At 38.5% G+C, this 25,239-nt stretch overlaps 1 protein-coding gene across 1 annotated transcript; it reads left to right on the forward strand.

Moving 5' to 3' along the window:
- The first annotated feature begins 18,528 nt into the window (after window positions 1–18,528).
- TAS2R16 (taste 2 receptor member 16) lies at window positions 18,529–19,434 on the forward strand. Its single transcript, XM_045564144.1, has one exon. It carries the CDS (start codon window positions 18,529–18,531, stop codon window positions 19,432–19,434), a length of 906 nt encoding a protein of 301 aa, XP_045420100.1.
- Window positions 19,435–25,239: the final 5,805 nt, after the last annotated feature.

Raw genomic sequence — 25,239 nt, forward strand, 5'->3', positions numbered from 1 at the left:
ACACCTTAGTTTCAGCACCATTACTTCTTTCTGTCATTTTCAGCTTTCATCCATTAGCTGATCAAATTACACATCAGACACCAGGAACCGTGAACACCAATTTCAAGTACAGTAAATTGAAATGAAGAAGCTCATAGCAATGTCCCCTCTACCTGAAAAGTGCATCTTCATTTCTATGCTGAGAAGAAAATCTTTCCTATTCTGGGCTTAGTTATGACTAATAATTTAACCTGCAGTTAGTTTCATTTTTAAACTGTAAAATAGGGAGGAAGAATACTTCTAGAGTAGATATGAGAATGGGGAAAGTTCCTATTATATGAGCAATGGAAGAGGTTATAATAAGAATAATAATAACAACAGCAAGTGAATAATTGTCTAGGACTCTAAGTGATGCAAAAGGGTTTATCTATTCCTCTGCTTTCTATGCAGGTTTTATATATGTTGTTTTCTTGTTTGACATCACCACAAACTCAAGAATGAGATAGGTAATAGATATTACAGTCAAGGAAACTTAGAGACTTCCAGGGACTTAATCAAGGTCACACGCTTAGGAGAAATTAGAACTTTGATTAAAACAAAGTCATCTGACTCCATGCCCCAAATGTCATTTTATAAATTAAAAATTAAAAATAAATAAAATAAATTTTACCTAGATATTTTATCTTCATATTGTTCAGATCACTGAAAAATAGACTCTTGAAATCAGAAATGTCTTATAGCCCAGTCTCTTACCCCATCTAAAGATGTTTTCTACAATGTCTCAGACAGAGGGTCCTCTGGCTTCCTCCTAAATTCCAGGGTCAGGTAGCATTCCACTCTATATAGGACAGCCTGTTCCATTGTTAGTTTGAGTTCTCCTAGCTTCTGTGGAATCAATATTTTCTTCCCTTTAGCTTCAAAGCACCTATACCATTTGCTCTCTCTGTGTATGACACCCGGCCTGACACTTAATTGTGTTCTCCAGACCCTCTTACCCTGGCCCACTGGATAACATGGCTCAGTGATGGCTCTGCATATATTTTCAAATAGGTTTCCCTTTGGTTTTCTCTTATCTCAGAGAAATTTCCCCAAATCCTAATGAGACAGTTACCTGGTTACTCTCTAGTCTTAACATCTCTTTTTTTCTTAATTGTCAAACGAGCATCAGGTTGAAATCCCAGCTCTCCTCTAAGACACTTGAAGAGTCACTTAGACATTTCAAGCCTTGGTACCCCTCTTCTGCTCTCTATCAAAGGACGAGGAAACTGACACCCAGAGGGTAAGTGACTTGTCTAAGGACACAATAGTCATGATACAGGACTTTCAGATGGCTTCCAGCAACTATCCTATTATTATCATTATGCTAATGATTCTTCCTTCTTAAATCTGCAAATATGAAATGCTGAAAAGTCCCTAGAATGTTAATTACTGAAAGAATGTGCTCAGTTGATTCTGCAATTAAAGTAAATTGGTCGTTTGATGTACTGATTTCTTGGGGCTAAATCCTGAAATTCTTGTTCTCTGTAGAAAATCACCTCCACGATCATTTCAACTGTAACACCCCACAAATCTATATTATAAATAAAATGATATCATGCATTCTACTCCTGAGGAAAATAAATTGGAAGATCATTGTTGGTTCTCTGCTGCTGATCTATAGAATGACTTTAGGAAATGTTTCGGATGTCTCCCAGTTACTAAAATTAGGCTATCTGGGGCAATGTGAAGAACAGTATTATATATTTACAGTGTATTTCTAAGGTCTTGGTACAAAGAAGTATTAAATACACAAATATTTATTTAACTGGTATAACAGAAGAGTAGGTTGTTTTTATTACTACTCAAACTTTCTGGCTAATTAAACATTCATCACCTTATGTAATAAAATTGCTGGGGCAATGCAAAGATTTGACACAGAAAATTTCTTTTATGTGTGTATAATTGCATGGTTTTATTTTTAAATGATGTGTTTTTAAAAATATGGTAATTATACAAACTAGAATGTGGCAACAAGATAACCTATAATAATATTAATATAGTTTAAAGGAGTTTAATTAAGTAAGCACACAAGAAAAATAAATCCTCCAATTTCTCCATAAGTAGAAAGCTTAGCTAATTAATAATTGTAATAATAATAATATAAAAAATAAAGCAATAAGAAGTCTGGGATATTTCTGAGAAATAAAAAGAGGTGTGAAAAGTATTTTTGGTAGTTGTAATTAAAATGTTATATAGTCCATCCATGCTTTCTTTATGATCTTAGAAGCTATAATTAATACACTTACATTATCAAAGCATTCTTCTAAAAAAGTTTATCCCCAATGAATTAAGATCATTAAAATATCAAAAAATATTTATTTTTTATTATAGCAACAATACATGTTCAACTTAGAAAACTAAGAAGTATATGAAAGCATATACATAACAATTAAAATTACTCAAACTCCATTATGCACATATGAAGAGTTAGCATTTTGCTATATTTCCATTCATTTTTTATATATGCCTATATATACATATTATAATATGTAAATTTGAAAAACTAGGGTCATATGGATAAATCAGGGTATATAATAAAGTTTAACTTTTTTCTTACTTAGGAAAATATCATAAAGGCTTTTCCTTTTCCATGTTATTGAATACATCTCTAAAGTCATTTTACTAAAGCTGATGAAAGATATTATTGACACATCATTACTGATACATCAAAATGTATTGAACTAATTCCCCTATTGAGCATTAAGCTGTTTCCACTTATTGTAAGTGAAATTCTTTCTGATAAACAATATCATGATATATGTGCACACACGGGGGAACAAAAGAATATAGTTATTTGAAGTCTTTTGGTACGTATTATTAAAATGCCTTACAGAATTTTTTTAACTATTTATACTCCCACAGGCTAAATATAGAGTATCTGTATTTTTTTTCACTCTCATTTACTCTGTTGTTACCATTAAGAGTACTGTGGTAGGTAGGATAGGGATCCCTCCCAGAAATGTCCTTGTCCTGATTGCCAAAACCTATGAATATGTTACCTTTCATGGCAAAAGGGACTTTGCAAATGTGATCAAATGGGAAAATTGTCCTGGGTTATCTGTGTTTACCCAATGCCCTCACAAGTTCCTTATAAGAAGAAGGAAGCAGGGTCAGGATGAGAGAAGTCAATGTGACAACAGAAGCAGAATCAGAGAAGATGATGTTGTGACTGAAGAGAAGAGAGAGAAAGATTTGATGATGCCAAACTCTTGGCCATGCAAATGGAGATAGGGGCCACAAGCCAAGAAATGCAGGCAGCCTCTAAGAAGCTCAAAAGGCAAGGAAATGGATTCTCCCCTAAAGCCCCCAGAAAGAATACAGCTCTAAATGTGACTGCAATGCAGACACCATCCATACTTACTTTGTGACCATATACCAAGTCAACCCATCTATAACTCAAACTTGAGATTTTTCTACCTTCTTCAGGTGGTGAGATGGGACACCAGAAACGGCCATAGATACAAGCTGGGGGAAGGTCATTTGTGCAACAGTGGTGGCTGGCATGAAGGTCGGGGTTATCGTCTCAGGAAGATTACTCATGCCTTCTGTATCCACTCAGGCTTGATCTGGTATGTACCATTTCCATCTTCTTTACTGCTGGGCTCATCCAACAGAATACATCTCATAATGGGAAGTTCCAGGCACATGGTGTGTTAATCCATTTTGCATTGCCATAAAGGAATACCTGAGACTGGGTATTTATAAAGAAAAGAGGTTTCTTTGGCTCACAGTTCTGCAGGCTGTACAAGAAGCATCACACCAGCATCTACTTTTGGTAAGGGCTTCAGGGAGCTTCCAGTCAAGGCAGAAGGTGAAAGGGGAGCAGGCGTGTCACATGGCGAGAGAAGGAGCAAGAGAGGAAGAAGGTACGCTCTTTTAAACAACCAGCTCTCGTGTGAACTAATATAGTGAGAACTCAATATTGCAGGGAGCCATACTGAGATCTCTCAAGCTATTCATGAGAGATCTGCCCCATGACACAAACACCTGCCACCAGGCCCCACATCCAACACTCAGGATCAAATTTCAACATGAGATCTGGAGGGAACAAACATTCAAACCATATCACATGGTCACTCACTTAGTTAAGCATTCCCTACCTAGCAGGGTCTGGTAATCTGCCAAGAGCTCTTCTTCCAAGGGCATGTAAATCTCTGTTGTGGAAGGCATGACTTTAACCCCAGAATCTCAGAGGTCTGCAATATAATTTTCACGTTGGATCATTCTATTAGCTCCATACTGCCTCTTTTCCTACCGCTGATACTTCCACCACCATAGGGTCTGTTGGATTATATGGGCCAGGCAGGGCTGATTGCACACAACCTGGACTTGATGCAGTACCTTTTCCTGCTCTTGGTCCCCACTCAAAAATAGCAGCCTTCTGTATCACCAAGCAGATATTTCTAAGTGTAGAGTGTACTATCTCTATGGCACTGTTGTTGGCTTTCCATTTTTTGCTTCTAGGAATACCAGCCTCTATTAACCATCTCCAGAATGACTTTACTGGTCATAATGATTATTATCAGTTTCCTGGCTTCTGACAGTTAGGCAACACCACCTGGCCTCTATTACTGTGGAACCCCGTCATTCCCATTGATGCTAATGAGCCCAGCTCTGTCGCCACCTCTCCCACTGTTATCACTGGCCTGTGTAACACTTCTTGGTGATACTGGCGCCTGTCTCACCAGCATATTCCTGATGGCCTTGGTAAATTATGTATGCTCTGGGATCTCTCTTGGAGCGAAACATTCTGGTTGGTCTTCTGGCCATATAAAATATATCTATTCTATTACACCCACTTCTTTCAGTCTTTTTATTCTTTCCTCTGCCATCTGCCATGGAGCATGTTAAATTTCATGTCCCAAGAAATGAATTCTTGCTTATCTTCCTTTAAAAATCAGCCCCCAATCAAGTACCATCAAAATATAATCCCAGAAGTACTCCCTTTATCACTTGCTATTGTGCAAACATCAGGGCACTGATAAAAAGGACCTCAACTACTTCTCATCATTCTTTAGGTTATTCTCATCTGCAGGCACTTTTGCCCCAGGGAACATTTGGCGTCATCTGGAGATATTTTGGTATGTCACAACTAAAGAAAGTACTACTGGCATCTAGGGGGTAGAGGCCAAGGATGATGCTGAATATCCCACAATACACAGGACAGATTCCACAAGAAAAAAAAAATTAACCAGCTGAAATTGTCAATAGTGCCATGGTCAAGAAGCTCTCCTTTAGATGTATAGCTTTTTCCTGCCTTTTTAGCTGTAGCATGTCCCAGGCAGGCAGCCACGAAAAGAGGTGAGTGAAGCTTCTAAGGGGATATCTTCTGTCAAGGGAAAAGCAAAGGGTGTTTGCAGCATCTTCCAGTAGAGCAGAAGTCCTAACCCTTGCAAAGGAATGGTAGGCAACCTCTGAAAATCTAGAGGGTATAGGGAGATTTGTCAACTCAACAACCTCAGCAGCATCCATCTAGCCCCTGTCCCAGTTTTCAGATCCCAGGTATTTCCTGCCAGGTCCCTGAGTTTCACATAACAAAAATAATTTAGCTGAGTTCAAATGTCTCTGGAGCTCTGCTATTAACACAAATAGATCTTCACCCTACCATTTGATTGTGTCTGTATGTCCAACACAGGTAATGAATGCCTCTTTACACACTACCACCAAGGTTCTCTGGTTCTCACCTTTAGCTATGTAACTATTTGTTAACAGCTCTTAGCCCCTTATTCTGGTGTTAATACAACTTGGTAGTAATCACCCAACTCCACTGTCTTTGTAGGAATTATTCTCCCCATGTTTTCAAAATGCCTGCATCATCGTAGCTGACACAGCTTTCCATCGGTACATCCAACTAGGTCACCACCAGTGAAAATTTAGGAACTGACCCACCACCCCATACCAGAGACCATCCATGCCCCATCTACCAATCAGTACATCATGTTCTTCACCTGCTAGGTGGCAGGTACGATCCCAAATTCCCATTTTACTGCCTATTTTTTCAGAGCACACTTGGTTCCACTTGCACTAGTTCCCCAAGAAGCAGACACCAAGATAGGATTGTTTATACAAGAGATTTTTGAGGGGAAACGCCCACGTGAAAGGAAATCAGGAGGGAATAGAAGAATGGGAGAGCCACCAGACCATGATGGAAATCTGACCCTGAGTGTGGAAGAGAGGGAGAAGAGGCTGCAGTTTGGGCAAAGTTTGTGTATTTGTCAGTCCAAATTTGGCCAATAAGGGAGTCATTTTTCTCCAAAAAGTAGGCCTGCCTCAGTAGGTCACTCGTGTGGAGCAGTCTGTGGGAGGCGGTCTCCACACAAGTGGAATGGTAGATTTAATGTGTAGCAGCATCTGGGGCATTCAGCCAATTATTATTCCTGTGATAGGAAATCTGTGAGGCCATTCTTGTGGGTTTCACAGTGGCCAACACAGTCAGCATTGTGGACACAGTTACCCAACCGCTTCAAAGGGAGAAATGTTACATCCACTAAGAGAGAAATGATAGGCCATGATAGCAGCCAATCAGAACTTCATTTCCTCATCTGATGCACTGAAGAGCAGTTTCAGTGGGCAGGTCCCTTTGTCCCTTGTCCCTTGAAAAGCAACAGCAAGAAGGATAATTTCCAGAAAAGGTGAGGGTTCTCAAAGAAGTTCAACAGAGATTACATAGTCCCTTTATGCACGCTGTGTTGCAATTTATAACTCTCAGAAACATGGGCACAGACCTTGGTATAACTGACCTAATTAACATTATTAGTTGTTAACTATTTTTCTAAGGGAAAGGAAAAAAGCTATTAATTACATTATAAATATCAAAGAGTCTTTTTAGGTCTATTAAACAGAACTTGACCAAGGATTTCCAAGAACACACCCCAATATTGCAGCTCAGGTTCTTACATCCAGCCAGACCCACTGGGCTCTGGAAACAGAAATACATGTTCTAAATCCCAACTCCACTCTGCTATTTAAAAGTTGTGTGGCTGTGGAAGAGTAAAACTTCTCTAAGATTTAGTTTCTTTTGTAGTTTAATGCGGATACTAATATAATACTGTTCCTCTGATATGGCTGGGCTAGAAAATGAAATAATGCATATAAGTCGAGCTAAGTGTTTGACATAGGCTTACCCCTCAATATATAATCTTTATTATATAATCAAGTTCCATTGTAAACAGAATTTGATTAGCTCACTTCCCTTCTAGTTTAAAAAGAAAATGGATTGAAAAACATTTTTCTTTTAAGATGCAGTATAGGGTAGTTAAGAATGGCACAATCATATTATAAAAGCACGGGCTTTGCAATTCTAAAGATCAGAGTTTGAATCACATTTTAGCTCTCCAGAGTTTCTTGACACATAGCAAATTAATTAAATTAACTGATCCTTCTCTCATCCATAAAATAAGAGCAATAATGTCTCTATTACATGGTTATTTCAAGGGTTGAATGAGATAACAAAGGTATTTAAAATGCCTACCCAGTCCCTAGCACATAGTAAGCACTTAACAAATATTATTAATAGTTATTATCAATTGTTGTTCTTTATTACATAATATGATATCTTTATGGTTCATATGGGAAGCAGGGCCATCTATTCCTCCAGTCAATAGCTGCAAATTATTATCCCCAAAGTTTTCATCACCCTTTTTAAAAATATGTGGTTTAGTCTCTTTTCTTGTTGTTTTTCATCACTGATGTACACGGTAATTACACTTGTCACCCTCTCCAGAGTCAAAGTGCCTTTTTCTGTGACTTCATTCCTTTCTTCTTAGATTTTGCTTCTAATCTCCTAGGTGCTTGGGAACCAGAAATTCAAATTTAACACAATTGTATAAAAAATAAGAACAAACATATTGTGAATGAGGATCTGAGAGATTTTCTTTATGCAGATAGATGAGCTTGAGCATCAAGACTTGAATGAAATGCATTTCACTATCCACAGGGCCTCTTCACCTGCTTCCTGACGCTGCAATATTTCCCCATCAGAGAGATGAGTCTCAGCTGAGTTGCAGTTGCTAACTGCAGTCCTATCCATGTAGAAGATGCCGACAGATGGCTGGTAATTGAATGGAATGTTAATAAGTTGTATTTAAATGACATTGTGACCCTTCTCCTTTCAGTGTAATATGAACTGGTCTATAAATGTCTACATTATTTTATTTCTATCAGTAACTTCACATGACTGATCACGTGTCTTTTATGATACTGACAGAAGAATGAAACGTTTTGTTAGCCCTGTTGCTTCCTCTGTGAGGGCCCATTTCTGTGTCTGATTTGACAAGTATCAGCATATAAGCCTGCCCGTAGTCATGGCATACATTCAATATCTCCTTGCTTGTTCGGCTTTAAAAAGGTTTGTGAAGTGTCCACCTGGGTATTGTTAGCACTTCATTTTCCTTCTTTTCTAAGTGGCATTTAATACTAAGCAAAAACTGATCAGAGATTTAGAATTATCCTTGGCCTATTGTGTTTCCATGGTTACAGGTCTGTGTTGTTCATCTCCTGAATTCAGCCTCAATGGCTTACCCTGCCTTTGTGACCCATTCTTATTAAATCTTGATTACTATGTTCCACCTGTGTTGGCCTCTTACTTACACACCACAATCACTGCTAAAGGAGGCGGTCTCCCTACATTGGAATGGAAGCATTGGAACACAAACACCATTTTTTCAATGTTTCTCATTTCACATGACATAGCCCACCCTAAAATAACTGGCCCCTTTTTAAGGGACTCTTTGAGAAAAGAGACATTTTTTAACCTCTTTTACCAAAGTTTTTTCTTTACAATGTATGATTAATTGTTCACTTTTCTACCTTCCCATCTATTAAAACTATTACTTCTGTGTTGTTTGTTTTACCACCAGGATAAGGAATGGATTAATATAATCAATAAAACAATGAGGTTGTGTTGCCAACTAAATAGAATATTGTAACACTGATTAATAGCAAATATTTTTAAAATAAGAATGTAATTCAACTCATTTGGAGTGCCTGCTGCTGTTTGTGAGTAAAATTTGGAAAATCTTGACGTATATAAATAAAGGAGAGATAATTGAAGTAAATTGTCAAAAGAGAGTAAAAGCCTTCTACATCAGATAGGATTAGGCACTGCTTCATGTAACAATACCAACAACAGTAACAAGAAAAATAACGATGTCTTAAGTCAAGTAGTTTATTTTTCTCATAAAAAGAATCTAAAAGAAGGCAGCCCAGAGAAGGGATGGCAGTTCCCCTGTCATCAGGCTCTTTGTACCTTGCCACCACAGAATCCTTAGCAGGCTGATTTACGATCCAATATGGCTGCTAGAGCTCAAACTCTCATATTCCCATTCCAAGAAACAAGAGAAAAAGGGAAGGACTCCTTAAAATTCCATTCGTTAGGCATGCTTACATCTCATTTGCTATAACTTAGTTATAGGATCATACATATTTGCAAAGGAGTCTGAAAAAATGTAGCCTCTTAACTGGGCTACAAGGCAACCAACTAAAAATCAAAGTTCTGTTACTACAGAAGATGGGAAAAATATTGAGAGCAAATAGCAGTCTCTATCACAAATTCCAAAAGATATAAAATAAAGAACAAAGTGAACAACAGTTACTGCAGACAAAACAAGTGCTACACCACACACAAAAAAACTATTTCATATCTTTTTATTTCCAATATTTCTTTAAGGAATATTCAAAAAAATAAAGTTTAATCTCTTCCCTCTTCTATTCTTTACAGTATTACTTGTACTTTTGTGGAAATTTAATAATAAAGATAATTGACATTTATTGAGAGTTTACTAAATGCTAGGCAATGAGCTAAATTATTTACATGGATTTTTTAAAAGTATTAAGCTAACCTTTTGAAGTGGTTATAATTATATTCCCATTTTACAGAAAAGCAATTTAATGAGGTAAGTAATTTGACCAAAGTGGTAACACCAGGATTTTAACCCAGTCAGTCTGATCAGGGAGTTTCTGTTCTCAATACATCATATAGCCTCTTTACTGACTGTACTTGTCTCTTGTGCTATTTTTATGTACAATACTTATTCCTTTACCTTATACTTTTTGCATCCAATTATATTATTTCTACCCATTTTCTAACCAACATTAAATAAATAACCTAGCCTTTCTACTTAGAAGCAATCTACAGAAAAACCACCAAAGAATATCACTGCAGATGGGCAAGTCAGGATAGTAGCAAGAGTAACCTGGAAGGGGCTAATCAAAAAGTCACAAGGGGAAAGTGAGGCTGCTAATGTGAAAGGGAGCAAGTAAAATGGATGGAGATAAGGGTTACTGGGAACAGGTCAGGGTACCTGGAGAAGGAAACTGGGGTGAGTCAGGGAGATGAGAGGTGAATAGACTTTTCCTCTGGTAAATGTTCCTTAATCAGATCATTGCGTTCCAAGGTAATTTGAAAAAAATGTGCTATTTTAGCACATGACAACAGAAAAGGAAAAGAAGAACATCCTGTACAGATTTAATCTTTGAAGATATTCAAAGCAACAGCATATTGTTTATTATCATATTTCATAATCACAGAGTCATTATACTAAACTGGCATTTTTCTCAAGTACTCCTTCCACATTCCTCGCCACCACCACATTCCACTTCCATGACACTGTTTACAAACTTACTTCTTTGCTTAAATTAAACCTTGAACTTTTGCTCCAAGCAATAATGAATGAATCAGTGTATATTCCCTCCCAACACAAGGCCAAACCACCACCAGGGGCAACTTTCAGCTGTGTTAATGCAGATAGTGGATTTCCTCTTGAAGAGATCCCTATGTTTTTAGTACCATTATTGCATTCTTGTTGAATCATTTCCCCAACACGATGGATTGTCAATCATCTACCCACGGTCCCTCATCTCATACTCCTTGTAGTAATGAGCAAACATTTCCAAGAACTTAGAAATAGGCTTAGAAAAGATTGAGATAACATTAGTAAAGTTCAATACATCATTCAATAAAATGTCACCAGGATCTTATTATGATCCAGACACCTTGTGGATGCTGGCAATAAAGTAGTGCATAAAACAAGGTTTCTGCCCTTCTGCTCTGGTGCAGAGAGTAGACCCTAAACAAATACATTAGTATATAGTATGTCAGATGATAATAAGTGCCATGAAAAAGGAAGACGTGAAAGATAGGTCAGGTGAGGTGGAGGATGAGGAGAGAGAAAATGCAATCTTAAATAAGACAATCATAGAAGGCTTTTTGGTGAAGATGATATTTGAACAAAGTCCAGGAATTGAGACGATAAACTAGATATTTGGGGGATTAAGTTAAGTGGTACTGAGGATGCCAAATTAAAAGACTCTAAGAGACCCTGAAGTTGGAGTCTGCATGGTCAGAGAAATGATGGAGCCAGGGAGGGTAAAATCTTAAGATGGGAAGCCATTAGAGGATTTTGTGCAGAGGAATAACATGAGTGGATTACATTAAAGGGTTACTCTTGACACTGTGTTGCGAATATAGAGTGGATGGGTGATAGTGGAATCAGAGAGATAGAAAAAAGGCTATTGCAATACATTTTTAATCGAAAATTTTAAAGGTTTATTCATAATTCATATTGATCCATGGAATACTTTTTATTTTTATTTTTTATTTATTTTTTTAATTCAGGATATTATGGGAGCATTATAAGGGAGGAGAGTATCAGGCGAGAACCTGAAGGCCCTAGTGTGAATAGTGATTGCTCAGAAACCCTGCCTATGTTGCCATGGGAATAAGATTTCACTTGTAAACTATTACTTGACCAGCTAATTCATCTAAGTTATGCATCCTTATTCCTTATTTTCTAAGAGGGTGCTTTCTCCTGTTTACCTAGATGTAAATGAAAAAAAAAAAAAGCTGATGAATCATACCCCAAACAATAGATTACATCGTGAAAAACTGGGAAGGAACATACTGTTAAGTTTTAACATAATGTGACAATATCACATATATGTGATAATATTTGAATTAATTTGAGTCTTTTTGCACCCAATACCCTCTCCAGAAGGAGATTAAAGGAAAGTAAAGGAAATTAAACTGCAAATATACAAATATATGAAAATAAGGGAGAATGGAAAATAATCAAAAATGCATAAATAAGTTATTTATTTGATATAGTGTCCAAAGACTATGAGTTCTACTTGCCTCATTTTCTCTTTGTTAATAGAAATATTATAGTATGTACAAGCAAACCAAAGATTGCAAATTAAAGTTAGGAAATTTGTCTTCAAAATTTCATTAGGCGTTTTATAAAGTCCTTGTTTTTACTAATTTCACAAAACATAGCATTTGCCTTTTGTTTCACTTTTACCAGGTACGTTTTTTAACAAAACTTCATACAGAAAAGAAGCACTCTTAGTTTGGAAGTCCAAAAACAAAAACAACAAAAAGATTTCACATTTGTAAGATTCGATTATTTTCATTTTCCTTTCTGTTACACCTCATACTTATTTTTAAAGAGAATATTTTGGCGGAAGAATGGGTATTCCAATAACTCTCAGTCACATTTCTCGATGCGTGCATCATGGAGTGTGACAGAGAAGAGCAGCGGTTCTGGAGCCAGAACCCCTCCGCCTGCACTAGGTGTGCTACAGAGCTTCCCCCTCGGTAATGTGGCAATTATTAATATTAACAGCTTTTATTCTGTTCTTTGTGTGTTTGGGTATTAAGGCTTGAGGGATAGGGGCTGGTTCCGGCAGGATAATGGCATGTGCTTGCCATCTTTACCATTGAGAAATGATTGTTTCCAAACTGTTGTTTCCAGAGACGTAGTCCCAGCAGAGCCTGCCTTGCCTCTGCAAAGAGGGTTGAGGCAGCCTGTGAACAACTCTGCGTGCTGGGATGAAACAAAAACCACGAAGCCTGGGAAATCTTGTCCTCTTCTGCTTCCTCCCTTCTTACTCCTTCCCTCCCCTCATCTTCCTGTCTTCCTTCTTGCTATTTTCATCCCCGCTACTCCTTTTTTCCCATGCAAATTCTTTGGGTGGTACAGAGCTATCCGAGCCATCCAAGGGTCGGCTTCCAGGGCTGATAAGTCATCAACCTGGCAGTGGAGAAAGATCCAGAAGGTAACCAAGTGATGGTTTCTCACAGCTCTTCGGTAGCCCAGCTACCTCTCATTCTCCTCTACGACATATTGTTAAGTAGGGATTTATTCTAAAACCTCTCTCTAATTAAGTGATCTCTGAAAATGTATTTCCTCAAAATAAGGACAACAAAATTTTCACAGTGGGGCCCCATTTATTAAAAATAAGAAAAGCCTTACTTCTTTTATATGTTTGAGGGAGTCTCAGCTTGAGCCTGTTGCGTCTTCCATTGGAGTCAGACAAATCTATTTATAACTGGAGGACCCTGAAGAGTAGCCACGGGGTACCCTGAATGTATAAGCACTGGGTTATCCCAAGGCTAGAAGGAGCCAGGCATGATGTGTTTATGATTCTCAAACTTTATCAAGCGCAGAAATCACCTAGAAGGCTTATTAAAATTCAGATTGTTGGGTCCCATCCCCAGAACTTCTGAATCAGTAGATCTGGGAAAGAGCCCAAGAATTTGCATTTCTAACCATTTTCCAGGTGATGCTTGTGCTTTTAATTCATGGGGACCTCTGCTTTGGACATTACAAGACAGGAATGTCTCTGAGGGTGATGTTTACCATTCTGCCCTAACCCCTCCTAGCCTCATGGGCTTATATATTATTATATATAAGAGAGAGAAACACAAAGTTAGTAAGACATCTCTGAAGCTCTGGAGTGTGTGTTGGGCATTAGCACCCCTCTAACTGAATACAAGAGGAGAGGGAGGGGAGTTATTCTCAGGCGCCTTCCCACAGATCACCGAAAGCTCTGCACCTTGAGTGTTCAAAGGGTGCAGGGCATCAGGCGTAGTGCCCAGTAAGAAGGAGGAGGAAGTGCCTGGGTGGGAGTGTGTATATTCCCTGAATCACTCCCCTTCTGTTGTTCATGATGGTGGTGGTGGTCTTTAGCTCCTTGGGGCATAAATTTACCTAAGGCCTTTGGGTGGCTTCATTTTATTATTAAATTACAGTTCTTGTATTTTCTATAATTTGCAATTTGCCAGTTGACTGGGTACATGCTCCCAGGGTTTCAGTAATGTGTACGTTCAATAAATTGGAGACTAAACAAATTAGTGCTATGATTCTTATTTACAGAATGAGATAAAAAGCAAAGTAAAAAAAATGACTTGCTTCAGGCCTCGAAGGTTGGTGGCAGAATTAGAAATAGGAGAAGATGCTCTCTAAGCCCGTGCTTGGACAACGTTACCTTTTAGTTACTATTAGACATTCATTTAAAATGCAGACCATTTTGGAGCCACATGGAAAAGATCAATTCTGATTGTTATTGAATGCTAGTAAAACAAGGCAGAAAATGTGTTTGGCTAATTGGGAAACATCTGAATCCACTATTTCTTTGACAAATCCGGATTGCTTTAACAAGGGTCGAAGGCACAAAACTTCATGACAGGCCTGTGGGAAAAGGAGCTCCAATTTCCAGGAAAGGGATGTGTGAAAGGGAAGACAGATAAACAAAATGTGTTGTTCATTCTGGAGTGAGGAGGAAATCGTTTTCCCCACAGTCTTGAAGGGTGGATGCAATCTTCTTCCACAGAACAGAAATACGAACCAGGAAAAATGTGATTGAGTCACAGGCTGACAGGAGCGAGAGTAGATTTAAGTTCCTCCTAAACCTGAATTATCTCTGGATCTATATAACACAGGGATGTAAATTTTCACAGGATCTTCAGAGAAGACGACTTTATCTGGAAGCCATGGCCTTACCTTTGTATAATGTGCAGGTTCTAATGCTCTTAGATAATTAAAACACACATGTAATTGGTGAATGTTTTGAAAAGATTGAAGTACAGTATATATTAACAGCATTAAACATTTCATTTATAGTCACAGAAAAGTTATAGCTTTTCTAGTATAACAAATATACCAGATTTGGGGTTTATATCAGAAGAACATGATGCATATTCACAAAATTGGAGACTAGGAAAGCTCCAGCAAGATTCACAATGTATTAATATGTACGGACTCTGGGATAAAAATTGCATTTAAAGAAGGTCATTTCATAGTGTGGATCAACAAAGAATATTTCCTGGAGAATTGGACACTCCTGTAATTCTTCTAACTGCTAAAGACTTCTAAAATTAAGAAGTCACTTTGCCCTACGGATGATTTTCAAGGTAGGAGCATATGGAGCAGTTTTGTCATTCTCACCACCCATGGAGACAGTGGTAAGAACAACACAGAGGTGGCTGTAAAGCAGTGGATCTCAAACTGAGCTGTGCTTTAGAATCAGGTGGGGTGACTTTTTAAATCTTGATACCCAGCTATACCCCAGACAAATCAGAATATTAGGGATGGGACACAGGCCTCATTTATTGTTTTTAAAGCTCCTCAGCTGACTCCAAAGTATAGACAGGCCTTTCTGGTGAAACTCAGGTATGTAATAAATAGCCTATCTTTGTCTTTTTGTTTAACCTGATTTGCCACAGTAGTCTGATTCTGTTCTACCTACTGACATTTTCCCTGTGTATAAACTCATTATTTTAATAGTTACTAAATATGTAAGTACCTATAAATTAAAAATAATGTAACTAGAGTTTGGGTACCTAGTTCTTACAGTTGGTATGTATTAGTTTTCTATTGCTGCTATAACAAATTACTACCAACTTAATGGGTTAAAATAATGCAAAGTTATTTTACAGTTCACATCTGCAAAGTCCCTTTTGCCACATCAGCTAACATATTCATGGGCTTGGGGAATTAGGATGTGGACATTTTGTGAGCCATTATTTTATCTACAACAGCATAAGTAAACTAGCATGTGATGGGGGCATGACTAGAGCATTATTGCATTTAGATTGTACTCACGTGGGGTCCATTGCACCAGTCCCATTGGTCTAAACGATGGTCAGTAATGCATATTCACAGCAGTGCAGATGCTGGGAACTACTCTTACCACAATGTTACATATGATTTATAAGGACTTATAATCACCAGTTGCCTCATTCAGTTTCAATGCATTTGTTCAAATGAAATACCCCCAAACACAAGTTTCTTCCTAAAAAGGCAGCTGCCAATTCGGGCATACATATTTTGGCATCTTTGACAATTTCAGTTGTTTGAATGACATAGGAATACAATCGCATCCTAAGAGTGTGATTTCTCTCTTCTGTCAGAATGCTTGTTTTATGATTTCCAAGGCCTTTGCACTTGTAAGATAGCATTAATAGAACATAGAGTTCTCTAGTCTATTCTCCCTCCACTCATCATTCATTCAACAGATATTTTCTAAGTCCTAGTTGCTGAATCAAGGGACCTAGAAACACTCATTTTGTGTAGCACTTTAAAACTTTCAAACCACAAAATAAGCCTGATTCTTAGTGTCTGCACTGAAAGCCATTGCTCTCCTATCATTGATTAAGCAAATATTTTAATTGCTATAGAAGTAATAAAGGTAAATTTATCTGGCCTGAGAATTAGTTAAAGGTAAAGGTATGTGTGCGCAGATGTTTTGTTTTGGGTTTTGCTAACCTCAAGGGATTTTTCTGCCCCTGTATACATAAAAGGACACGTGGAGTTAAACGTGGGGAAAGTTTCTCACCTTCTCCTGTGAAGTCATAGTTCTCCATATTGGGCCTCCTTTTTTCCTAGTGCAATCATTCAGGTATGCCCCTGGGTTACAAGTTAAATACAGGATCTAGGGGGCCAAAAACTAGTGACATTAGGCATTTAAAGATAACTGAGGAAATGGGTAGAATTTTCAAACCAGGCTTTTTCAAAATCCTGCCTTTCAGAATCAGTATTCCTCCCCCTTGGAATCTCATGCCTCCCCGTGAGAAAGTAGCATTACCAGGAAGATAGACCACTCACTTCAACCCCTCTTCCCTCTCTGCTCCTGAAAGGAAAGGTGAAATGGAGTGTCCGCTGATCTTACTGCTCATGGTTATGGAAGTATTTACCACCTTAGTTCATCATTCATTTCCCAACCAAGTCTCCGGGCTTTCTCAATCTGGAAAAAAATACACATAGGAGGCAGCGTGCTTAGTGTATCCAAGACATCAAGCCAGATGTTAATGCTATTATTGCATAATTAATCACTGCATATTTCACAAACATACATTTCATATCTTATTTTTCTCCCTTTCTTTGTCTGGATACATCTCAACCAATTTATCTTTTAATTGTAGACAATTGTTTTATCACCTCATTTTTTTACTTCCTTTTCTTGCATTTTATGGAGAATGCAAAGCAAAAGTTTTCTAATATTTAATTCTGATTTTTGATCTAATTTTTTAAGGTATTGCTTACCTTTGCATTAAGAGTTTAGTAGTTTTCTGTTTTATGTTTAAGAAATCTAAGATTCATGTTGGCTTGCTTCTGTTTTTTCTTCCTTGAATGATTAAAAGTCCATACAGACTTTGAGTTTATCATACATAGGGTCAATGACTTTCACTGTGTCTTCCTCACCAGTTGGCAATTATTAGAACTCACCTGTCATTTCTAAAGCCACTAATTAAATATTTGGTGTCTATTGTTGTCCTTAACTGAGGGAAAATGTGTTCCTTCTCTAACCTGCTTGTATAGCTATGAAATAATTCCTGCATAATTAGAAGCAATATGCTTTACTAATGGTAAGAGGGTCCTCCTTCAATTCATCCTGAGCAACAGGAGCAGTGAGAAAAAGAACCTAGTCATGTAAGGAGGGGAAAACAGTGATGTTAATAGGACAAGAACAATTTCCAAAATATATAAAGCATATGCTCAAGGCATTGGAATTGGCAGAAAAACAATAGCTAAGAATGCTGCATCTCAGTTGGAGAGAGAACAAGGGGTCACGTGCAGAGATCTCTCTGCAGTTTGATTTCTCAGCATTGAGGGACTCAATGGACAGTTATGAGAGTGGCCTGCATTGGCTGGGAATACTTAAAAGTCTTGGGTTCCAACAAGGGTGGAATCTCAGAGGAGAGATTTTTCATTCTCGTTTTTATTTACCCACACACTTGGTTGTAGCATCCACTGCCAGCTGCCGTGGAAACTGGGAAGACAGGGCTTCTGAGGTTAGCATCGGTACAGGTCTCAGCAGAACATGAATGGACAGTGAAGGATCCATCTTTCCTGTGGCTCAAATTTTAGGTTAAAATTCTGAAGACATCATTTAAAAAAGATGGAGAAATTAGCTAAGTGCACTTTAGGCAGATAAAGAGGAAATTAACAGCATGGTGCTTTATGGGAATAATCAAATCACCTCAGGAGCAGGAATCCACATTCAAACACTATTTCCCTACATTCAGATGTGGTAGCAAACCAGCAAGCAAAGCATAAACAAATCCTGTAGATAGGAAAATAAGAAAATTAAAAATGAGCTGGGGAAAATTTTCATCCAGACGGAAGTGTTTTCTTGCAACAGACAGTGGTGGGATCAGGAGCCTGTTCCCCATATGGAAACTGGTGCAGAAATTCTGAGTGTTCGTCCAGGAAGATACGCTGGAGTAGAAGGATGATACCCTTCCAACTTACCATCTTCATCATTGTCATCTATATGCTCGAGTCCTTGACAATTATTGTGCAGAGCAGCTTAATTGTTGCAGTGCTTTGCAAAGAATGGCTGCAGGTCAAAAGGTTGTCACCTGTGGACATGATTCTCACCAGCCTGGGCATCTGTCGCTTCATTCTACAGTGGGCATCAATTCTGTCCAATTTTTCCTTCTATTTTAACCTGAGTCATGCATTTTGGTACATCTCAATCATCTGGGAATTTAGTAATGTTCTTATATTCTGGTTAACTAGCTTGCTTGCTGTCTTCTACTGTGTCAAGGTCTCTTCTTTCACCAACCCCATCTTCCTCTGGCTGAGGTGGAGAATTTCAAGGTCAGTTCCCTGGTTGTTACTGGGTTCACTGATGATTTCTTGTGTGACAATCATCCCTTCGGCTGTTAGCAAGTTCATCCAGATTCAGTTAACTACCATGGAGCATCTACCAAGAAACAGCACTGTGATTCTGAGACTTGCGATGTTTCAGCAGTATTTGGTTAATGCTCATAGACTCATTGCGTTGGGTATTCCTTTCCTCCTGTTTCTGGCCTCCACCACCTTGCTCGTGGCCTCACTGATCCAGCATGTGCAGCAGATGCAACATCGTAACACTGGCCACGGCAACTTCAGCATGAAAGCTCACTCCACTGCCCTGAGGTCTCTTGCCGTCTTGTTTATCTTCTTCACCTCTTACTTTCTGACCGTACTCGTCTCCTTAACACACAAACTACTTAAAAAGGGATCTTGGTTCTGGGTCTGGGAAGCTGTCATCTATGCAGTAGTCTCTATTCATTCCACTTCACTGATGTTGAGCAGCCCTACATTGAAAAAGGCCCTTAATGTAAAGTGCTGGGGCTTAGATGCTGCCTAAGGCATAGGGTACAGCAAGAGCAGCGGGCAGATGGGAGTCCACCTCGATGCAATTAATACCAATACCCAGCATTGCTCTTACCAATCTCCTATGTGATAGACATGATAGTGAATCGCCAGGAATGTGAGCCTTATTCTCTTTCATCCCCACAGCTATCTACTCAGAACAATCAATCCTTTCTCTATTCTGCTGCACTACTTTCCTTTCCCTTCCACAATCCTCAGGCTTTCTATTTTCTTGACATTTTTACAATTGCCCCATCTCTCCTTAGTCCTTGCCACCTCTGGTATCTTACCCCCAGTATATTCCATACGGGACAGTCAAAATCATGGTGTCCACACAGTATTTTAACCTTCCTGTGACTACCAGCTACATCACACACTAACATGAATCCCTTCCCACAAGAATGTATTGCTCATTCCCTGAGTGCTCCCCATGCTAAGCCCTCAATTCACTTTCTTAATTTTAATCAAGAAAAAGTCTTACCGCCTCTCTCTCTTTCTCTCTCTCTCCTACTGCTGCTGCTGTTTCTTGCTTCTAGACTTTTATCCTATGATACAATGTTCTTATTTGCTTCTCTTAACTACTGTGCTCTTTATCCCTTGAAAACCCAAGTCAAAATTTAACTCTTCTTTCATTTCCATTTGCCAAGACATTATACTCTTCCCTAGAATAGCAGGCCACTTACCCAATCCAAGTTCATCCTTAATACTCTCCAAATATTGATGGTTAATTGTGTCATCTACACATGGTTTCCACTGGCTCTATTCTTACCTCTCTATTGTACTATAAATTAGAGTGAACTTTCTGGAAAGGTTCCTGTATTGAGGAATAGCTGGGTTTTGGCCATATATAACCCAGGTATCAGCTGGGAACCCCTCTTACTTCATAACATCTGAATGATCTTGGCTTAAATTTTCTATACTCCTTTATTCTGTGTTCTGTGACAATCCAAAGCCCTCCCCAAATGAATAAGAATATACAAAACACACAGTAATCAATTAAAAATTACCTATAAGATGTTCCCATTCTTTAGACATCCTTTCTAGTTCAAAATGAGAAAATGTATCTCCTTATCTGACAGGTTTCTCCTATATCCTCTTCCCTCGTGAGGCCCCACTTGACTTCTCTCATTTCTCTCCTCTTCACCATCACCCATTAGCACCCAAATATCTTGATAATGGACAACTCCCAGGCCTTTGGGTCTCAGCCTCTGTCTACCCCAGGCACTTATCAAGGTATTTTTCCTAAATCCAGCTGCATCTCTTACAGCATTCCGGTGCCCGGGGTTACGAATATGTTTTCCAACTTTTATATATGCTAGTCATGTCTGATTAACTGAACTTCTGGCTTTGCCACTAGAAGATCAAAATACCACCTGAGAGCAGACCATCCTATGGGTAGAAGAAGCAGGTACCTCAAGCTTGACTATGGAAGAAAGTCTTAGTCCCTGGAAGGGAATGGAAATTCTGATCTGGTCTTGGGTTTATCACTCCGATTTGTCTCCCAGTAAAAACATGATGAGTGCGATGCGCACTGTCCGGGGAATGGACACGCTTGAAGCTCTGGCTCAGGGGGATGGGCGGGACATAGACAATCTATATAACCTGAACTTTTGTACCCCCATAATAAGCTGAAATAAAAAAAACACCTCATATTTGAAACTGAGGTGTGAAATATAAGTAAAAACTGAAGGACTACTTTCACCAAAGCTCCGCACCATTCGGCGTATCTCAGCAGCATCCCCACTATTGCACAGAAAGGGGAGCAAAGCGCCCTGTCCCGCTCCACAGCAGCACCCTGTGCAGCCTTGGCGTCTCCCAAGCTCCAGCGGTTCAACTGCACTAGAAGCAGGGATGGAACCTGGTGGATGCAGAATGTCTGGGACACAGAGCCATCTCCAGCTGAAGTGGGACTGAGCAGAAAAAGGGAAAAGAAAAGGTAAATATTGGCATTGTGTTATCAGAACAGAGACTCCCAGGAATGCTTAGGAGGTGGGTTGCAAGGGTTTGGGATCCTGCTGGAATAGGCTGGACAAGGGCCCGGGGAAATTTGGATTTTGTTGCTATTTATCATTTGTATCCACATCCAGACGAGGTCTTGCCTGTTCTAAAATTTCAGACAGCTGAAAGAAATAGAAACCGTTTTCCTCCTGTGTATATAAATAGAGAACAGGAAAAAAAGAACACCCACCTCTGCTATCATACACAGACACTACTCCAGAAGCTGTTAAATATTTTTAGTATTCTCACTGTCTTCTTTTGAATAAAGTGCAACAGAAAACTTATCCAGGATACGCATGAAGTGGAGGTGTTAGAGGTGGTTGAGGGCATCCTGAAATCAGAAAAAAAAAAATAAATAAATACAAACAGAAATAATAAATACCCTTTATAGTTACACCACCTAATAGTTTACAAGGAGTTTTTACATACACTTTCTCATTTTGAACTGAAAGGACAAGTTAAGATCACTGAATCCAAACTGCATGGAAAGAGACCTGATAAGAAAAAATTATTTACCTAAATTCACATTACTAGTTCATACGAAACCTAAAGTCAATGAAAAAAGAGGAGAAACCAAAGGATAAATTTTAAATAAACAAATGATTTTAATTTGGAAAAAGATAGGATTTAAAGGGGAGATACTTTAGAAAAAAAATAACATAAAGGTTGTGACGAAGAACATGGAAAATATTTGGACAGCTTCAGTTAGCTGGATATGAAATTAAAGCACCGAGAGGCTAATGCACCTGTCCAATTTACAAATGCTCTACCCTATATAATGCTCATTATCCATAACATAGAATACATTGCCTGATAACTCACCAAAAATAAGGGAGCAGAAATAAGAATACGAAAGCTGTGTCCCTGGGTTTTAGGAGCAAATGTTTAGTAGCCCATGGGTGTTGGCAATGAATTTAAGAGGAGCCCTGTGAGTGCTGTTGCCTGGTGCCTGTATACATGTACACCATATACACACCAAGCCATTGGCAACTGGAAAGTAGACGCTCCACACTTCATACGATGCCCTACAAACTTAGTGAATGCCTTGTGATGCAGAGGAAACTGGCAACAGTGGTAAATTCCTGATAGCACCTGGCATGGAGTCTGTTCCTGATTAGACACAACACAGAATTTATTCACTGAATGGTATTTTCTCTACCCTGCCCCATTCCTGCTGTGTGAGATACATAGGTTCATAAACTTCAGTTGCATGTTTTTGCCTACTTGTATTCAAAACTTTTCAATACCTGTATCTGAGCCACTTGTCCAGTTTAACTCTCAATAATCTCCAACATAAACCCAAGGTTTTGCACCAGATGCATCTCCTCATTATTTTCTGAATACCCACGCATAGGGTAGTTGTATTTGCATAAGATGTGTCCATGCATAAGACAAATGCTTCACACTTTTGCTGATGCATTTACCATTCTTTCCCTGATTTCCCTATTTATGACCATTATCTAAGTTCTATCCTCCCTTCATGACCTAGCACCAGCCCAGATGCAGGCATGAATGCCAAACTCCACCACTGCCTCTTGCCCCTCCAGGTTGCTCCTCTTTCTGTTACATCTGTTGTCTCTATTGCTTACTTGGAACCAGATGTAAGTTCTGTCCCATTATTAAATTTCTCTCTCTTTTACCTCTGCCTTTACAATACAGTTTTCAACACACAAGAAATGCAGTTACTGCTAAATGATGATGATGATGATGATGATGATGACAACAACGACAATGATGACGACAATGGCATGATGCGTAACTACCCTGAATTCTGGAATCTGAAATTGCAAGTGGTGCCATTCATTCAATAAGTATTTACTGTCAACCTACAGTGTACTACTGGGAATACAAAGATGGGACAGCAGCTTGATCAACATGTGGTCCTCCTGAGAAATGAGGCCCCTTCCCTGAGAGTTTCACATATGGGTTATGTTATCCATGGTGGGTCTACTTAGATCAGCCCTGACCATTCTGATTTTGAGAAGACCTGAGTAGAAAGAGGCTATGGGTGTTCCACAGTGGGGCAAGAACTGAGAGCCACTCTGCAGATAAGAGCCTCTCCCTCATCAAGGAAGGACAAACCACAGAAATCCTCTCGGGATTCTGGAGAACAGAAAACAGCCTGCATTTGGACTCCCTCCGGGACAGAGGGCACCGATGGCCAGATTACAACAGGACCAGTCAAACAAGAGGTTGGCCTTTTCAATTTCTCCGACCGCTCAAATTGACGGTCCTATAAGAACAAGAAGAAGGGAAAGGATGTGGTAGGAGATTGAAAGACCTGACCCTCATGTTCTTCCCTGCTAGTCCCCAACCTCTGTATCAGGCCTAAGATAGAGGAAGAGAAGATTTTAATTAGTTATGAGATTAATGTGTGATTTAGATTCTTTAAAGTTTGAGAATAAGAACATTCCTAGAAAGCTATGGAATCTAGAATACCATCGAGGATTGGGAAAGAGTGATCTTAGGAATATGTTCAAAGGAAGAAAAATGTGTTTCTTTGGAGCTCGGCCTATTCAATAAAATTGTTACAGGAGACATAAAGGTCAGTAAGATGTGAAAGGCCTCTGCATGTTCTCTGAGGCTGCCTATCAGGTGTTGTGCCTTACATTCCTCCTATAAAATGACCTCAAGATAAGTTCCTTTCTTGGAAGGAGATAAACCAAAGGCCAAGACAAAGACCTGTCTCTGACAATCCTTAGTTTTCCTGTTACCACGGCCATCACAGAACCTTTCACCTGAATTCGATAGAGAATCATTAAATTTTTGCTTGATCACAATACCTTTTCATACCTAAGAACTTTTGACATAGAGTTCCGCTTTCCTTCCATTCTGGTGTTTGTATTTATATTTTGTTAACGGTGTTTGTCCTTATTGTTCTTGTATTTCTGTTATAACTTATGGAAAGTTCTTTCTGAAATTGGCCTTGCTATTTGAAAAAGGAGATAAAGAAAGAACAGAAGAAGAGAAAGAAAAACTACCAAACATAATGTATGAGTAGGATTGCAACAATAAAACAATTATGACATAACTGCAATTATAAACCAACTTTTAAAAAGTATCCAGATTCACTTTTGTTCCAGAAATGCATATTATAGAAGATTATTTTGGAAACTCTTTTATATAAAGTCCAGAAGAGCATGCACTGATTATAAAATCACTGTAACATAACTTATTCCTGTGACTATTAATAATGCCAAAATGCTCCCTAATAGGAGGGAAAAATGTGTCTTCTTTGGCCTTTCTACACAGAGCTTTTAATGGAATTCTTGAGACTCATTTTCCATCCATTAGCCATGTCTCAAACTCCCAAAGCAACATTTCTTTGAGATGATTTCTTCTATTTTTAAAAAAGCTTACAAAATCGATCCTAAGTGTAAACTGGCTTTTTGCTAAATTTGATGGTAAGGATATAGTTGGATAAACTCGATTGTAAGGCCAAGTTTCTTCAAATTATTTTTTAGCATAAAATTTATTAAAGAAAATGATAAGGTATATTGGTTGGATAAGAGATGAATCCTTTATCATGAATTAAGTTTTTATATAAATTTTAATCTAAATGATGGGTTTTCTTAAATGAAGTTTTTAAAATATGCTAGATGTAAATAACTGAAACATAGCCACAGTCCCATCAAAATGACTGAAAATAATCGCTCAAATTTGCTAGGGAAAGTAGATCTTAAAATTTAAGTTTAAAATTAGGGGAAAGATAAATTTTACAAGCCTTCATTCTTAAGGTCTAAAGATAGACTGTGTAGGCAGATATTTCTGGAGAATCTTGGCAGGTCGGTGTTAGTACTTG

Source organism: Lemur catta, chromosome 11 (assembly GCF_020740605.2).
Source record: "Lemur catta isolate mLemCat1 chromosome 11, mLemCat1.pri, whole genome shotgun sequence".
NCBI lineage: Eukaryota > Metazoa > Chordata > Mammalia > Primates > Lemuridae > Lemur > Lemur catta.